The sequence below is a fragment of the Camellia sinensis genome, chromosome 13, assembly GCF_055761805.1.
Source record: "Camellia sinensis isolate YWXY chromosome 13, ASM5576180v1, whole genome shotgun sequence".
Classification (NCBI taxonomy): domain Eukaryota; kingdom Viridiplantae; phylum Streptophyta; class Magnoliopsida; order Ericales; family Theaceae; genus Camellia; species Camellia sinensis.
Window position 1 is genome coordinate 48433913 of NC_138973.1, and position 19279 is coordinate 48453191.

Genomic DNA, 19279 nt, shown 5'->3' on the forward strand with positions numbered 1-19279 from the left:
AATTCACGGTTCCGGTTATCGCAACCGTTACACTACGGCCTTTACACCCCGCAACCGCAACCGCGTCACCGCCACCGTTACGGCGACCGCAACCGCTTTTCAGAACCTTGGTCCCACCCCATGTGAGAGGTTTGATAGAATATTTGGGGTACATAGCATTTCTCTTATTTACAAGCATCATCTTTAGTGCTTTCCTGATCTTTTTGTGCACTTTTAATGAATTGATGCTTTTGTGTCCACGATCCACGAGTTTTGTGAGTTAATTACGTGGCTTGGGGGTGAATTCGGTACTGCACTATAAATATTACAATTATGGTGTAGCTTTAGGTCTATGTTGTACTCACTCATGAGTTTTTGAAATTTCTTTGCTTGATGGCTAGACTTGGAAAGTGTAGCCAAAGTGTGGTCTTGGCTTTGGATTGAATCTTGGCTAATCTTAGAGTATGAAGTAGATACTCTGCGTCCAAGATTTGAGGTTGATACCCTTTCAAGTGTGTATCTCTTGCCATATGTCTTTCATGTTGACTATATGGTCTCACATTCTCCATTCATGGTCTTCATTAATTGGTAGTCAAACTAAATCTGTTGCCTCTGTCTTGCTTTTTCTCAGCTAGCACTGTAACATTATGTAAATTTGACTTTTTTTCCCCTTTTCAAAGAGATAACATAAATTTGACTCTCTCTCTCTCTCTCTTGGCTGCCTCGACTGATTTGTATAAGATGGTATTATGCTTTGAAGCAATTCACGTGGTTGAAAATAATGGCTTATTTGCAACGTCGCTTGTTTAATTGAAATTGACGACACTAAGGGATTTCTAATTACTTCATGTGGCTTCAAGTAGATTCAACATTACTCTTGCAAGTTTTTTGACACCAGTTACCATGCCAATGTTACTTCAATTGACATTGGTATTTGTCCCTCAACCAAGGATGGTTTGGAGGTTGGTCCTAATTTTCTATTGTTGAGATCACTACTACTACGATGCTTTTGTGGCACAACTAGTATTTCTTTCCACTGCATAGCCTTCAGTAGGGGTTTGTTACCTTCAAATAGGTTAACAACTCAAAGTTGAAGTGCGAACAAGTGAAGTTTGGACTCTTATCGTTGCCTAACCACTGACGGTCTCTCATAGTACTTTGTAATGAGAGCGTGCCTTATTCGGGAGTGTACACCATATGAAGTTTTTTTGTTTCAATAAACAAAAGATAATACATGCTTGTGTTGATACTTGATACCTAAGAAGCACAGATGTAGACACGTGACACGCTGATATGTAACTTTTAAGAAAATGCAAGACACAACATGCGGGGGCACATTCAAAACTTATAATTTTATATATTAATTAGGGCAAATTACACTAATAGTCCCTGTATTTTACCTCTTGTGTCACTTTGGTCCTAGTGTTTTCAATTGGCTCGATTTTAACCTTTCATTTTTAATTTCGCTTCATTTTGGTCCAATTAATAACCTCTGTTAAATTATTTAATAGAAAATAGTTATGTGCAAAACATGTGATCAACTTTGAAGGGCAAAACAGATATTTCAACCTAACCCTTCATATTCCATCTTTGCAACACCCTTTGTTTTCGCCAACAACACCAATAACACCATGCGCAACTCTAGCTAGAGCAGCACTGTGGATTCCTCGTTCTACGATCCGCCGATCGCCGCCATGCCTCTTCGTCTGCCATCGCTCGACCTCAACCTGACCTTCATTGGTGGCAGAGGCGGTAACTCCCCTGGCATTTTTCCAACGGCGCGTCGTCTCTTTTTCGACGCTGTTTCGCGGTCTGAGACCTTGCATAACCATCTCAACATGTACAGATTCGATCGAAAAGTGACCGATTTGAACGCTAACATCGCCGGTGGGGCTCACAGTGACTCCGACTCTTCCTCCGTTGTAGATAACAACGAGTCGGACCGTAGTCTGTCGAGCAAAATCCTCAATTTCGACCTCAACATTGCGTCTTCGCCGAAAGAAGCCTGATCTCGCCGGAACCGGCATTACCTCCGGCGAACATAGCGTTCCATTTTCCTTTTAAACAAACACAGATTTTAGAGAGAGAAGGCAGCCTGACAATGAATCGATGTGTTGAGTTATATGCCTCCAGCCGCCCTAGATTCAGCATCGTAGGGTTAAAATGGCGGCTGTAGAAGTCCCGATTGGGGTCTAATTCTCCGGCGAACACCCGTCGCAAGGTCTCTGGCTCCATGACAGTCCACATCCCCCTCTCTCTCTCTCTCTCTCTCTCTCTCCAAATCTATTCTTTTTTCTTCTTTTTTTTTTTCATTTCTTTGTTTGGTTCGTGGGTTATATCTCTCTCTTTCCAGATCTATTCTTTTCCCTTTTTTTTTTTATTTCTTTGTTTGGTTCTTGGGAAATTTTTGTATAATTTATTGTATAATTTGGTGATGGTGGAATGATAGAGGTAGATGAAGGAGGTTGGATTGAGGTGATGGATATGGCGGGTTTGTACAAAAGACGGTGGTAGATTGTGGTGGAGAGTCTAAGAGGAAGAAGATCGTGAAAAAAGGAAAGGGTAGTGAAATGTCCATATTGCCCTTGAAAAAGGGTCATGTGCAGCTCACGTATTTGTTTTCCGTCAACAATTTTAACCGGTGTTAACAATTGGACTAAAATGAAACGAAATTAAACATGAAAGGTTAAAATCGAGTCAATTGAAAACACGGGGACCAAAATGACACAAGAGGTAAAGTATAGGGACTATTAGTGTAATTTGCCCTATTACTTATGGCATATATTTGCATATTATATATTTAATCAATGTCAAATATTTTTTCTTAACAAATTAATCGATCTTAGGTATACTACCTTGGTGAAACGAACAAAAAGGAAAGCGTGTTAGAGTCTGACACACATCAGACATTAGTATGTGGCCTCCAGAGAGGCGTCTATCCTTCATAGCTTGATACCGTCTCACTCTAATGGATATGTCTATTCACCTCAACTTCAAACAATTCTCCAAATCTCTTAACTTACTACTCTTTCACTTGGTATATTCGCACATGTAGCAAAAACGCACATGTAGCAAAAATAAATTTCCATAGTACTATTTTCTGCTTTAAATTTCCCCCCCCCCCTAAAAGGTGCCTATAAAAGGAGAGAAGGAATTAATGTTTTTATTTTTTTACCTTACTCTGTCAATTATTTAAATATTATCTTGAAAAGCTAAAGCCTTAATATGGGAACATTTACATGTGGTTATAAAAAGTACAACAAAATTCACGGTAAGGCTTTTTATTTCTTATTGCTTTATGCCCCACCCTTGCCTTGGTTAATCTTTATAGATGGTGATGTGGTGAAGGGGAGCTTTTTTGGAAAATGTAGGCACTAAGCTGTGATGAATATCAAAGAAGCACGGACACGGACACAGACATGTAAATTTTCAAAAAATGCAACACGTTGGGGACATGTGCAAAATATCTAATTTGATATATATATTATGTCATATTTTTAAATATTTAATATGTATTTTATATCAAATATTTGATTTTATCAAATTTATCAATTTTAGGTATGCTATTTTGGTAAAAAAATAAAAAATTTTAATTTTTTTTGAAAAAAATGGTTTTCAACGTGTCCGTAGCATGTCCTACTCTTTTTGGCGTGTGTCCGTCGGACACTCAATACGTGTCCTCCGGAGAGGTGTCCGTTCTTCATAGATGAATATTGTCTAAGGTGGAGGAGGAGAGCCAAGGTAGCCTTAGGAGAGAGGGTGGCAATGGAGAGCTTTTGTGTATAGCCAAAGTAGGTGTGTTGGCGAGGGCACGCTTGGGTTGAGGGTGCCTGGATGAACCATGGTATTAACATGGCACTGTTGGTCTATGTTAGTCTTAGGCTATACCTCATGTGCTAGACTTGGTTGTGTGGCCTCGTCTCTCGGGGGAGGAGTTATAGATACACGATTGGCTCATGTGGTACCTCGCTGAGCTGGGTCTTGTTGAAGCCATTCGTTTGGTGACATTGTGACGTCATGACACATGGTGGATTTGGACCTTGTACTTACAACCATCACACTAGCCCTACCCACCTTCACATATGGGTGATTGTGTTCTACTTCGTCTGACCTCTCCTAGCAATGCATATGTACCATGATGCATGCAAAACAAAAAAGGAAAGAGAGGTGAACTACAGTTTGATATTTGACTTATAATAATTAAAGCAAGAGGAGGGAAGGGGAGGAGGTAGCTTTAGATGATGACCTATATTACATGGACTCAGATATGGGTGTGTATCAAACCTTAAATTTAAGGGTACAAGAACTCAACAAAAAAAGACCGTGGCTTTGTTCAGTAGAGCTCCCTAAACTTAATTTGACCCTTACATTTGAGTGTGATGTTTGGTTCGCGTTTTCAAAAATTGATTCCACATTCACTTTTGAAACCACATCTACCTGGTCATCCTTCCAGACGTCCAGCCGGTTGACTAGAACCGTGTTCGTTTTTTTTTTTTTTTTTTTATTTTTTGTTTTTGTTTTTGCACCTGTTATTTTTATATTTTAAAAAAAAAATATTTTCATAATTTTTTAAAATTTTTTTATGAACTTTGAATATAATTTTGGATTGTGTGTTTGGTTATGAGTTGTAAGTTTTTGAATCAAATATCATATGTCACATTAAATCATTTCAAACTCAATTCAAAACTTTTTTCAAAACTCATAACCAAACAAATTTTCCATACTCAAATCATAATTGCAAAATTCACAAACTCAAAATACAACTCTATTCTCAAATTATAATTCTAAAACTCTACCAAACGCTACCCATATTTTTATATTTTTCATATATTATGTGAGATAAAATGGTGTCATATGTAACATACAGTGTCAAAAAGACATTCATAGTAGATACATGAGTATTTGATTTATTTTGAGAGTTCGAGTAACATAGATATTTTTCAAACTTGTAATAGTTTTACCAAACACCGTTATTTTTCAAAGTATAATTGCTCAATTATGGAATTCCAAATTTTAAGTTAAATAAGTAGGAAATAAATTTTTTGAATGGGGGAAACATTTCTTTGACTCTGAGAGAAGTATAAACAAGCACTAAATGTTTCAACTTGTTTTGAAAGTTTTTGACATTTTGCATGCCTAATATAGGTCTAGAATAATAAATCAAATCATCCCTCTTAAGGGCTAGCTTATGACATGAATTGGGTTCATTGTCCCCACTTATATATGCAAGATCTTCCTATCCTAAGAAGTACATATACTTCTAAGACGGCAACGTGTCTTGTCAACATTCGTCAAACACTTCCTAACACTTAACACATACATGAAACACATTATAAGTTTGAATAATATAACGTGGAATCTAATGATAAAATGAAAACCATGTAAATTTATAACTATTTTCCTTATTTATGACTTTAAAATTTATCTTTGACTTAAATATTCACATATATGATATAATAACTATTTATTCTTATATATGACATAGTGAATATATAAAATTATATATCTTGCACTTGTCTCCCATGTGTCGTGACTTTTTTTAAAAAAATTTACTTGTCGGCGTGTCTGTGTGTGTCCGTGCTTTTTAGTTCCTATCACATTTTTTATGTAGGACTCAACACGCGCCAACATGTTGGTGCTTGCTACAAACTTTCTCCCATTCCTTTATCTCCTTGCGCTCTGGTGGTGCCTACATTAGTTGGGTGATCAAAATGTCAATTCGGAGAGAGGAAGATTGACTAGCCAACCAAAGTGGAGGACCTCCTTAAGATGGGGAGATGGTTTGACCACTTATAGGAATGTTCTTCAATAGTGCCCCAAATGCGCACAATAAAGCAGTGCGCTAGAAAGAAAGAGGAGTAGAGGGAGTTGATTCCCAATTAAAAAGCTGAAAAGCAAGACTCAGCTCAGCTAAGCTAAGCTAATCTAACCTCTCTTATGTCGGAACCTTGTCCGGTAGTGGTCTACTTGACTGTATCGGGAAAGCTTATGCTATATCACAGGTCTTGGTATCAGGATTGCGACCGCTAACATTCCATGTTGTGGCAATGAAACCATTCATAAGTGCAGTCTGTCTACCCAATCATTTCATTCTTTTGATGGAAGCATCTGTAAAGGCTAGTCCCATAAGGGTTTCTTTCTTACTAGCATACGGCTCTTCAGAGCGAATGAACATAAGTCCAACCTAATATCATGAATATCTTTCGCCCGTTATCTCTTCATCTTCCTATTTATAAGCCAGTGCTCATTTCGACAGTCTCGATCATCCTAGTACACCAACCACGTGGTACGACGGTCACTCAAAGACCTAGCGAATGATGGCCCACCACTCATGGCTGGAAACAATCCTTCAGAATCCAAGTTCTAATGAGGGAAAGGTTATTCCCTATAATTAAAAAGATATTTAAGTGGTGGTTGTACAAGAATAGACAGAACTAAAATTGAAAGTATCACAAACTACTTTTGGTCAACTACGAAATGATTCCACGTTGCATGCCTCTAAGCCCTAATAGTCATGTGTATAGATCTCTATATTGCCCTTATGTACCTAAAATATCTTTTGCACACTTAAACACATGACCATGCCAGTCATGGTCATGACATCTAGCATGCAACTAGCACTTTGAAATATCAAAAGAAAAATGTTGTTACGCCTGAAATACGATGTAATTGTAAGCTTTCCGTATTTCTGTATATTCAGTTATATGTTTGATTACAATAAGACCTTAGATTATATAGAACTCCTAAACTAGAAAGGAAAATACAATCATGTTTCTAATAGGAGTCTAATACAATCACACCTCTAATGACTCTAATATGTACAACCACAATCATGCCTAATTTGTAAGATTCACAATATGTTCTCACACCCCCGCTCAAACTCAAGGTGTTTTAGCAGAAAACACTGAGGGTTTGCTAAGAAGAAACTAAAATCGAGCGGTAGTATGAGTCTTGGTGAAGAAGTTCGCAAGTTGCAAAGCCGAAGAGAGGAAGCGAGATAGAGGCAAGCTGCAGATGCTGGCGAACAAAATTATAATCAATCTTAATGTTTTTCGTCTGCCCATGGAAGATAGTATTGTGGGCAATCTGAACAGCACTGCGGTTGTCACAATAGAGAGAGGTCAGAGAAGACTAAGAGACACCCAAATCAGACAAGAGACAACGAAGTTAAACAATCTCAACAGTGGTATGAACCATAACACGATACTTAGTTTCAGCAATAGAGTGAGCAACGGCTGATTGTTTCTTGCTTTTCTATGAGATTAAGGAATCACTAAGAAACATACAGAAACCAGACGAAGACTTGCGATCAGTAACATCATCAGCCTAATCAGAGTCAGCATAGGTCACCAAGTCCAAAGAGGAAGTAGACGACAACAATAAGCCCTGAAAGATGGTACCCCTGAGATAGCGAAGAATGCGAACCAAAGCAGCTTAATGGGTAGAGCGGGGAGTAGAAACGAACTGACTAACTACATGAACAACATAAGCAAGATCAGGGCGAGTGACAGTCAGATAAACTAAATAACCTACAAGCTCGTGATATAAAGTGGGATCATTCAGAGGGACACCATTAATTGAGTTAAGCTTCACATTAAGCTCAATAGGTATATCAGAAACCTTAGTATCAATAAGACCAGCACGGTGAATGACTTCATTAGCATACTTAGCCTGAGATAGAAAATAGCCCTTTAGAGAAGAAGCAACCTTAATATCAAGAAAATACCGTAATGGATTCAGATCTTTCATTTCGAAGGAACAGAAGAGATGCTGCTTGATCTTAGAGATAGCAGAAAAGTCAGAGCCAGTGATGATCATATCATCCACATAGAGTAAGAGAGCAACAAAACTAGCCGATGTATGTCTCAGAAATAAAGCAGAGTCAGAAGCAGAAGGATGAAACCCAAGCTCGGTAGCAGCAGTCTGAAAGCGATCATACCAAGCACGAGGAGACTGCTTTAGACCATAAAGAGCATGCCGAAGACGACAAACCTAGCCAGAGGAATGATGAAGGTCAGGGGGAGGACGCATGTAAAGCTCCTCAGTGAGATGGCCATTAAGAAAAGCATTCTTAACATCCATCTGATAAAGAGGCCAAGAACAAATAGCAGTGACAGAGATCAAAGTACAGACAATAGTCATCTTGGCAACATGAGCAAATGTCTCCTCATAATCAATACAATATTCCTGAGAGAAACCTTTGGCAACCAGACGAGCTTTGTAGCGCTCAAGAGATCCATCAGAATGAGTCTTGACTTTGTAGACCTATTTGCAACCAACCAAGTTCTTACCAGCAGGCAAATGAACCAACTCCCAAATACTAATTTTCTGTAGAGCAGACAACTCATCCTCCATAGCTTGAACCCAATGAGGATCCTAACATGCCTCCTTGTAAGATTGAGGTTTTGAAAAAGAGTGAATAGTAGACAAAAAAGTACGATAGGAAGCAGAAAAACATATATTAGACCAACCCAACCTGTTTGGAAGATGACGCGCTCGAGTAGGATATCGGTGTTCAGTACGATTGGTGTCGGCAGAAGCAGGAGGAGCAGCAGCAGCAGCAACAGCAGCAGCAGCAACAGCGGCAGAGACAACTAGTGGAGGAGGAGCCTTGCGAGGAGAATAAACTATTAAAAGAGGAGGAGAAGAAGCCGAAGGAGGAGAAACAGTTAGGGGTGAAGCAGAAGGAAAAGATGGAACAAGCTCAGGAGGAATAGTGGAGATGTATTCATCAGACGAGACCTCAGAAGGAAATGGGTTAATATGAACCAAATCCTCTTTGGAAACTGGAGCAGTGAGGGGGAAGTTGAAAGTAAGACGGACGTTCGAGAAAGGCAACATGACGGGAGACATAAAGCTGATGGGAGACATAAAGGCGACGAGAGACAGGATCGTAATAGCAGTAGCCTTTCTGAGTAAGACTGTAACCTAAAAAGACACAAGACAGACCGGACACTGAGTTTGGTCCTATCTTTACGAGGAAGGAGGACAAAACAAGCAGACCCAAAGACACGCAGGAGGGAATAATTGGGAGGTTGGGAATACAGAGCCTCATAAGGGGATCGACTAGAGAGTAAGGGAGTCGGCATGCGATTAAGGAGGAAAGCAACAGTAAGAACTGCCTCATCCCAGAATGGTACCGGCACAAAGGCAGAGAGAAGAAGAGATCAAGCTATCTCAAGGAGATGGCGGTGTTTACCCTTAGCACAACCATTTTGGGCAGGGGTATTAGTACAAGAGGTTTGGTGAATGGTGCCCAATTTGGCCAAATACTCACAGAATTCAATTTTAAAGTATTCCCCACCCAAGTCAAACCAAAGTATTTTAATGGTGGCCCCAAACTGTGTAGTGATCATAAACTGAAAGGTACAATATATCTGGTAGAAGTTAGATTTATGAGCCATAAGATAAACCCAGGTATAACAGGTACAATCATCAACAAAGGACACCTAATACGTATAACCCCTTTTAGTGAGAACAGGAGAAGGTTTCCTGACATCAGTATGTACAAGAGAAAAAGGAGAAGCAAAAATAGAAGTATTGTTATTAAAAGGTAAAGCTATCATTTTAGGAAGTTTACATCCTCGACACTCATTAATTTGACTAGAAGAAACTTTACCTAACAATCCTGACTGAGCTAAAGACTGCAAGTGGTCAACAGACAAATGACCTACCAGACCCATTAGCAGTATTGATAGGAATAGGAAGGGGGAGGGGGGATACGGTTTTGGAGTAAGAAAATGTGAGGAGTTATTTGATGAGAGGCACCAGAATGAAAAAGCCAGACAGAGGAAGGAATACTTGAAGAGGACCTAAGCAAACCTGAATGAGGAGAGGTGAGAGCAGACGCAGATGAAGATGACTGAGGTGGACTAGAGATGCTAAAAGTGAGCAATCTAGGCACTCAAAAGGAAGCTATATAACTAAATATGTGTGTGATATTATATTTATGTGTGAAGTAATATGAAGCTATATTTTTCTTGTCCTTGTGGCATTAGTGTCATACTTTAAGAGTTGGTATGGTGGCTTATTCATGCTTCATATGATGTGCTCTATATTAGTTCATACTTCTTTATCCATCTTTATGTTAAGATCATTGTTGTTATCCAAAGAATGGAGCAAATTCCTATATTGAACATCTTAATTACCTTTATGAGAAAAAAAATCTCCATTTAAATCTCCATCTTAGTTACTTGTTTACAATTCTTAGTGGATCATGGTATCTTGGTGATCATGGGGAATCTGCTTTAAACCGTCCGCTATGCTCCCACCTTCAAGAATATGCTTTAATAGGAATCACACAAAGGTAGATTAAAAACCTCTGGTAAAATGCCTGCTCGTAACCCAACAGATAAAGTACATGACATAGTTTGTTTTAGGGATTGGTGACTTACCCATTTAGTGACTTCTGCACTAGACGTTCCCCAAATGGATTTACTTTAAAACTAAAAGTTCTTGTGGAAAATTTTCCTTGTTTATTTTATTTTATGATCATGTTCCATCTAGCATTGAATTTTTTCCATATTCCATTGACAACCAGCCACAACCTACACTTCCAATCAATGCCTTCTTCCATGAAATCCTTCGTCTTTTTGGAAACTAACCTTTATAGCTTTTTCACTGCAAAACAGTGTGAGCCGTTAAATCAAATGTCACTCTATTTTCTTTGCACTAGTTCCCTATCGGCTAGTTTAAATTTGACCTCCATATCCCTAATCTAAAACCACACACAGACAACATTTTTTTTAATTTTTTTTGGGAGCTTTTTATATTTCTTTGCAATTGATTTTAGGTTTTAAGAAAGGGACATAAAATAAAGGGTTGTTTGGTAATTCAATTGAGTGTTAATTTAAACTTTTTGGTGAATCTTCTTGGAAGATTGGTAATGCACAATTGACGATCACTTACATGTGAAAATACATATAAAATTGTCTTAAACCTTAATTCTTATTGATGCTGAATAATATGCTTAGTTGAGGTTTACTTTAAATTGTAATTTTAATGCGCTTCGTACTTGGTGCAAAGGTTAGGTCTGTTTTCCACCCTTGTCCTGCCCAACACTCCTTATCTTTTGTTTTCTTTTCCTTCTCTCTTTTTTTCATCAAGAAACAGTCAACTGATGGGACCATCATTGGGTAATGCTCTTGTTACTAAAATATTTCAACACCACTGATTTATTACTAAATTTGTTAGTACTTAATTAATTTTTAGTTTTATCGAACAATCCCCCTAGTGTTGCAGACACTAATTTTTTAGTTCTCCAAATACAACTTGCCTTCCCTTTTTGGATGGGTAAAAACTCTTCCAAGTACTTAGCCTTCTTTCCACCCTTCTGAAAAGTCATCTTACATTGTTGTTGCTTTTTAAGAAGTTTACGAAAGGAAGCCAAATTAGTAGAATGATAAATTTCCTTCGCTATACATACTATACTGCAAAAGAATAGGGACATTTCCAATATCTCCAACCAAGGATTTTTTCTTTATTAATTTGAATTTATTTCATGCTAACTGCTTGAAATGAAAAGGCACATCAAAGACATTTTGATTCCACTTCCAAAATTTGCACACATACACGCAGACACACATACACATGGGGGCCTCTCTCTTTTGCACACATACACGCAGACACACCCGACTGATGTTTTCGACTTACAAACAAAATATTATTTTCTGCCCCCATTTTTTTACTTCTTCATTTAAGAAAGGAAATGAATTAAAAGGGCTAGTATATGGGGGCCTCTCTCTTTTGTAATGATCCCTGGAAAATGTTTTTAATTGGGGGTATTTTGTGACGTAATCGGTGGGACATCTTTCTTTACAGTGTTCCTCCGTTTCTCCTTTGCCAAGTATTCCCCTCCAGAGTTCGTCTCTGTTTTTCATTGGACTTTTCCCCTTAGATGAAAATTCTCCCCATTCGACGAACTCGTCCCCTTTCTGTATATACTGTCGACTTGCTGTTGGTGAGTGGAGTTTTTCTATATTTGGATGGTAGATCCTCCCATTGGTTCCAGTGAGATCGAAAAATCTCGGGTTGGAGGTTTGGATCTTCTTCGTGCATTGAACCATGGCATGAAGGTGAGGGTTTCCATCTTCATGGAGCTCCCTTGCGACAAGTATGTAGTATAGCTGACAGGCTAGTTGGAGGAGAGATTGGAGGAGTTCTAAGAGTTGTTCTTTTGGGCATGGGCATTGTGGGTAGGTGAGGAAAACATTCTTGGCATAAAAATGGAAAGAGGCTTGGTGAGGCATTATTTAGCTTATTTAGTGATTAACACTTAACTTACACAGGTGTGAATGTTGTTTGTCGAGGCTTTATATAGGGGGAGGTCACACCAGCTGGGGGGGGCGCTACATATAATATTACTAGCGCCCCCCTGTTGAAATTGTACCCGTTAGGCAATTTCATCTGTTGATGGACGTACGGATGGTGACGTGTAAGGCGGAGATTAAATCCATACTCACACCAAATAGTAATCACTATTTGGTGTGAGTAGCCGGGGCTTGGTGTGAGTAGACGTGGCCATCTCTTGTCCACCCACGTGTCACGATCGTGGTGGTTTTGCTTGGATATAAAGCAAAGGTGCACAGAATTTTGCGTGAATGAACAGTAATGGGCGGGAATTCAAATTTTAAATTCCGAATCTCCATATTTACAGCTGTCTATATATCTGGGTGCAGCCTCAGATATTTGTCGGTGGAGAGAGATAAGAGAGATATGCTTTTGCAGTTGGAGAGTTATTACACTAAGGTGATTTTCTAGTACCTTGTTTCGTCCCTCCTTTTCTTTCTGCTATTTTTGTCGATTTATTTGGTATACAATGCTGTACTCCTTAGAAGAGTATCCCGAGAATTACGGGCAGTTCACTCAAATGTGTGTAGATCGCTTTTTGACGTGGCAACTAGGACTGTGGGAAGAGAGCCGGCGGAGAGCTCCGGTGAAGTTTGTTCCGGTGTACGAAGAGCAGAGGGCAAAAATATCAAAGCTAAGGTGTCTGAACAGAAGGGTTAGCAGAGGTAACAGATCCTGTAGAAGTGTTCGTATAAAAGAATTTGAGTTATTTATAAAAAATAGAAGGAATAAGAAGCAGCCATTACCGGACCCCTCTTGCGTACCGGAGGTCAAGGACACCGGCGGCCAGTGGATATAGGTGTAGTTACCGTAGTCTTGCACCTTTTAAGACCCAGTATGTTCGCAAACGGTACGTTCAGAATATTCCCCAATTTATTAAGAAGACTAAGAGGGCAGTAAGGAAATTACAGCTATACGATGAACAATTAAGGGACGTTAAGTTTGATAATAAAGGCGTGGCGAGATTACTTAATGGTATTGAGTTGGGTAATAAGAGATCTGACCGTCAATCAGACAAGATTGTGGTTAAGGGTATCAAATTCATTGGTAATGTTCAATTGGGACATGATGCTAAGGATGAAGCTGTGGTCCACCACGTGTTGTTTTTTGTCATCAGTGATAATAGTCAGTCAGATTCCGTCCCTACACCTGACAAGATATTTATTAGAGTTGGCGAGGGTAATCCTGAGACCTGGATTGTTGATCCTGACCAGTCCGACCGTTTTCGGATGCTAAAGAAAATGAGATTCAAGCTCGTTGGTGGCAAGGACAAAGAGTACGTTCGTCACGGGATAGAAGTTGTAGACCGGTTTTTCCCAGTTGATGTTTGGATGGACTACAAAGATACGCTGTTGGGAAATGTTAGAAGCATTCAAAAGGATGCCATATATTTAGTGGCTGCTACTGTTAGTGGAAAGGAATGCAAAATTACTTTAAGGAGTCAAATGTATTTTAAAACTGTTTAGAATTGTAATTTGATGTATTTTTATTTTTAATGTTCAGGTTAATGGAGGTGGACGATATAAAAATTGGGGTTGTTGAAGGTGTTTCGGCAAGTGATTTCAGTTGTATTGAACTTGCGTTGTCTAATTTATTTTCTCAATTGAGGTTAAGATACAAACAAAAAAGTATTAAGGTTGATAAAATATTGATAAAATATTGATAAAATATTCCCCCCTTTGCGCACCCAATGCTAGTGGGTTGGTCAGAGTAAATGTTTATGATCGGAGGTTAGACGGTAATGACAGTTTGCAGGCATGGTTTATTTTCCCAGTAGATTGTCAATGCGAGTTAGTCTATTATGGGAATGGTTATTGTTCAATTAACGACAAACAGGTGCCATGGATGGTGAAGTATCGACTTGAAAATTCCAATATTAAGGGGGGGTTACGTATTGTAAAATGAAGGGGTAACTGAAGTATTCTACGAGTGACATGCCAGAAGATTCGCAAATGAGGGCCCCTCTATTGTTGTGTTATCTAAAAAATATACTAATGATAATGTTGATGTCTGGCATTGTCCTCCAACGAAGGCCATTCCGATTCTGACACGGACTAAGTCTGTTGGTTTACCAGAGAGGCGAAGAGATTTGTTGTTAGGAGATTTTGGGGAAAGTGGTTCAGTTATTCATGAACGCAGAGGTCGTCTGAGTTTGTCAGAGATTGATATACGCAGAGGTGGTGATGACATTAGTGATGTTGATCCTGGTCCGTCGATTTCAGAGGTTGGTGTTAGCAAAGAGGAAGTTGATCGTAGAGGATCAGTTGTTATGGATGCAGCAGAATTTTCTAATGTTTTACGAAATGTAATCATCAGTATAAAAAATAGTGATGTGACTCAAGATGTAATAGTGGATGATAAGGGAAATATAGTAAGTAAATAAAACTTTGAGTGGTTTCATAAATAAAATTAATAAAATTTTTCATTAATCATGACAGTGGTTACATTAACATCAAACCATTCTCTCATTTTTGGGGACATTGCATCTAACCAACTACTGTCCCCATTTGTTAATAAAATACAAGGAATTCCTCTTCTAATAGTGAGATCTGGTTGGAACTTAACAAATACATGGAAATATCAGTCGGGTTGTCATCATTTTGATTCCGGTCATGCACTTGTACATTTTTTGGTGATTGGGTTGCCAAGTTTTTCTTGATGCTAACATGTGTTTTAACATAATTTGATCCCATTTTGGACATTTATGGCTCCCTTAATTTGTTTATAAGTGAATTGAAAAAACATGTATTTTGCAATCTAATTATTGATGAGATTTTACTTTATTAGGTGTTGATGCTCAAAAGAGCAATAACATGTTTGTATAATTCCTAATATATTTTTTTCACTTTTGGTGAATTAGGGTCCACATTATTGTTAGATGGGTCATTTTGTTTGACATTATAAACAATACACTTAGCAGTCATTTTATTTGGCACGTGTTATATTTTAGCAATCAATATGCATGGACTTTTCTGGTGAAGGCAATTTATATGTGCTCAAGTTAATTTACATGCACCATGGAGTTTGTGTGCTACCTGCCTCAGATTTTCTGGAACTTTCCTCACTAGAACTAGTAGATTCAAGCCATGTTCAATTTTTACATTTTATTACCCTTGGTTTAATTTTAGAGGAAATATACTTTTCAAATATTTTCCATTTTATTTCTTCTACTTAATGTCTTTTTGCTTTACTTTCAAGGTACTTCCTAGCATTTTCATAAATAGTCTGAGTTTTCATCTTTATTTCATGACCTATTATATTTAATTTGCATGGTCAACTTTTCAAATTATGATTTTCTACCCTCAATACCAGAAAAATAGTTTTTCCTGTTGGTTGTATAACTGCTCTTGCTTAAATTGCAGGTAAAGAATAGTTCTCGCAGCTGTTGTGTGAATCTGCTGTCAGTTACTGGTGGTTTTCCTAAACTGCCATTAATTTTCTTTATTTTCTAAATGGCAGTTAGGGTGACCTGCCCAAGAATTAGTGTGAAGAATTTTTTCTCTGTATCTTTTGTCATAATAGCCATTACTAAAATGTTAATATTGGTTACGGTTGTAAATATTTGTTTCTTTTGATGAACTATGAATATAATTTTCTGCTTGTTCGTTTACTTTTACACCCTTCCTTTTTATAAACATATGACCATCTTGAAGTTGCACTTCCTCAACACCTCCATTTTTGGTTTACTTCTGCACATATTTAGACCATCGTACTGTATCCTACATAATCTTATGGTCTATTTTGTTATTTTTTACAAATTCTTGCTTGCCATTCATTTTTTATTATACATGTTTGTTGATTGGTTTTTGTATCTTTGAACTTTATTGTTAGAATTTACCATCACCTACCACACACTTACCATCACCTACCACACACTCACCTACTACACTCACCTACTCCTCACCTACCACCACCTAACCTACATCTATATAATCAATCAATTGTAACAGAATCAATATCTATCAATAAATCAATAATACATAAATTACATAAATTCTTACATGGTATCAGAGCAAGGTTGAGAAGCTAATAATTCTGTTTCACCGGCGGGCGGCAGCCTCGCCTTGGCCGCCCGCCGGACCTCTACCCATACCTTCACTCCGCTGCTCTCTCTCTCGGCAACTCTCTTTTCTGGGGCAAAACCCAGCTTGTTTTTTTCTCCAACAAAGCTCCGCCACTGTACACTGTCCTCATCACGTCGCTCCTCCAGCGATGCTGCCTTCCCTCCTGTACCACCAACCATCACCGTCGTGATTCGCCGTCGCTGGTGCATCGCCGTCACCGCCGCCAACCTTTTCATCCCACCATCATCTTCTTCTCCATTTCACTCAAAGACAGCTCTACTGGTTGCGTTTATCCACTAGCACTAGTACATCTCCGATGAGCAACACACCCTCATCCTGCCACCCCAGGCTCTTTGTCGCCGACCTCGCCCTTGGGGTTTCCCTCTGCCTTCAGGGACTCTGGGTGCTTCAGACCGGCCTCTCTCTCTCCGTCGCTGTCTTCATACCTGAAGGATGCCACAAGCTTCTCGATGTTGTCCGCGGCGTCGACGTTTCCACCAAGTGCGATTTGGACGACTCCAAGCTCAGGGCCGTCGCAATCCTCGATCTGATGTTTGTCCTCCACAATGGACAACAACCCCATGCCATCTCTCGCTCTTCTTCCCTCAACTCTCGCGCCCACATCGAGGAAGAACTCAAGCAAGTCTTCAACAAATTCGACGTCAATGGTGACGGCAAGATCTCCTCCTCCGAGCTCGGATCCATCCTCTCCAGCCTCGGCTACTCCGCCACCGATGACGAACTCCAGACCATGATCCGAGAGGTCGATTCTGATGGCGATGGAGTCATCGATTTGGACGAGTTCATCGAGCTCAACACCAAGGACATCGATTCCAATGAGGTTTTGGAGAATCTGAAAGAGGCGTTTTCTGTGTTTGATATTGATAAGAATGGTTCCATCTCTGCTGATGAGCTTCAGAATGTGCTGAGTAGCATCACTCAAGAAAAGTGGAGACCCAAACACCACTCAAGAAAATCAACTTCTCTCTGTGGACCTCTCGGCATCAACCTCTCTCTATCCCTCTTTTTCTTGTGACCCACACTCACACACACCCACGGGATTTCTAACACCAACAGTTTTTTTTTTTAATCATCACACTGATACATCCACACTCACTCACGGCACAAACAGACTCACTCTCTTTCATCAAAATATGCTTGTCGAAATAGTACTTTAATAAAAATGTGGCAGACACTGACCACGCACATGCACCTCCTCTTTCATCATTTCTCCCCCATTTCTTTTACTCTTTCCCATCATCTCTTTTACACTTTTCTTCTGCCAACCTGTTTCCCATTAATTTTATAATTTCATTTATTTTATCACTATCTATTTAAACATAAAATAAAAATAAAAATATAAATAAAAAATATAAAAAAAACAAAAAAACAAAAAAACAAACAAATCATAAACCAAACTCATTTTATTCATATCGGGCCTCACCCCGATCACCATTTTACACCACAAAAAAAAAAAAAAAAAAACAACAACACAACCACACCCACAGTGGGATTTTTCTTTTCCCTTCTCTATTCTACTGCAGGTCTCTTCTTCTTACTTTTATCTTGGGTGTCCCGTGCCAGTCCGGTCTCCGTGCTTCCTCGTCCACCGAGCACGTTCACTCCCCCATACTCCTTCACTGCAGCATCTGGCGGACCTCCAAATCGGAACATCACGGTGGCCTTCCGCTTCAGCTCCTTGTTTTCTGCCCTTAGCACGCTTATCTCTGCTCGCGCATCCTTATACATGCATTGGAGCAGAGCCAGCTGGGAGTTTACATGCTGCACCTCATTTGTCCTACTCTGCAGCCGGTTCGACAAGTTTGTGACCGCCGTCATGCTTTCCACACATGCCTTCAGAGTATACTGATTGGCCTCCACATCCGACTGCACTGCCATTCTTTGCTCTACCGACCGCATCGGAAAGTTCAACGGAGCAAACTCCGGGGCGCTTGGATGAGTTTCCAGTGCCACCGCACCAGTTCTCTCTCTCGTTGACTCATTGAGGTCGGGAAAGAGGGTGAGCAGCCCGCGGGAAGACGATGAAGCCATTTTCTAGGCAACAGAGTGTTACACAGTATCTCTCTCAGAAATATCTCTCAGAAAACAGAGTGTTACAGAATCTCTCTCAGAAATCTCTCTCAGAATATCTCTCGCAGGTTTTTTTGCCTCAGCCTCAGCCTCCGTCTTATAGCCGAGGCAGCCACGCGCATCGCGCGCCTCTTGCCACCAGCCGACAACCGGGCGCGCAAGCCAAGGCGCCCACGTGCCTCGCCATCATGTCCGGCACGCCTTTTGATAGATTGGGCACGCCTTTTGATGGCACGCCTTTTGAAAAATTGGGCGCACCTTTTGAGGGTGCGACTTTTTAAGGGGTCCGACAAGACTCTGTAAACTGTCCCGACATTGATTCCGGTTAGCTCCTTCAAGGGTCCGACAAGACTCTGTAAACTGTCCCGACATTGATTCCGGTTAGCTCCTTCATGGGTCCGACAAGACTCTGTAAACTGTCCCGACATAGATTCCGGTTAGTTTCTACAAGGGTCCGACAAGACTCTGTAAACTGTCCCGACATTGATTCCGGTTAGTTTCTACAAGGGTCCAGCAAGACTCCGTAAACTGTCACAACAACTGTCACAACAGTGTCTGCTACAACGGTCCGACATGACCCCGTAAACTGTCTGCTATAACGGTCCGACATGACCCCGTAAACTGTCTTCTACAACGGTCCGACATGACCCCATAAACTGTCTTCTACAATGGTCTGACACGACCATACAGTGTCTCCTATCCTCTTTTATTTTTATGTATTTTCTTGTTTATTTTTATGTATTTTCTTGTTTTGTTCCTCTCTTCAAACTCAAGTTGGTTAGTTTCTATCCTCCTTG

At 39.7% G+C, this 19279-nt stretch overlaps 2 protein-coding genes across 4 annotated transcripts in view; both read left to right on the plus strand.

Moving 5' to 3' along the window:
* LOC114285050 (uncharacterized) overlaps positions 1-19279 on the plus strand; it is a 30024-nt gene that overhangs the window by 6623 nt on the left and 4122 nt on the right. The window lies entirely within an intron of this gene.
* LOC114323892 (uncharacterized) lies at positions 14450-17781 on the plus strand. The gene has a single exon (XM_028271569.2). The coding sequence runs from the start codon at positions 16708-16710 to the stop codon at positions 17425-17427; it is 720 nt and encodes a 239-aa protein (XP_028127370.2). The 5' UTR covers positions 14450-16707; the 3' UTR covers positions 17428-17781.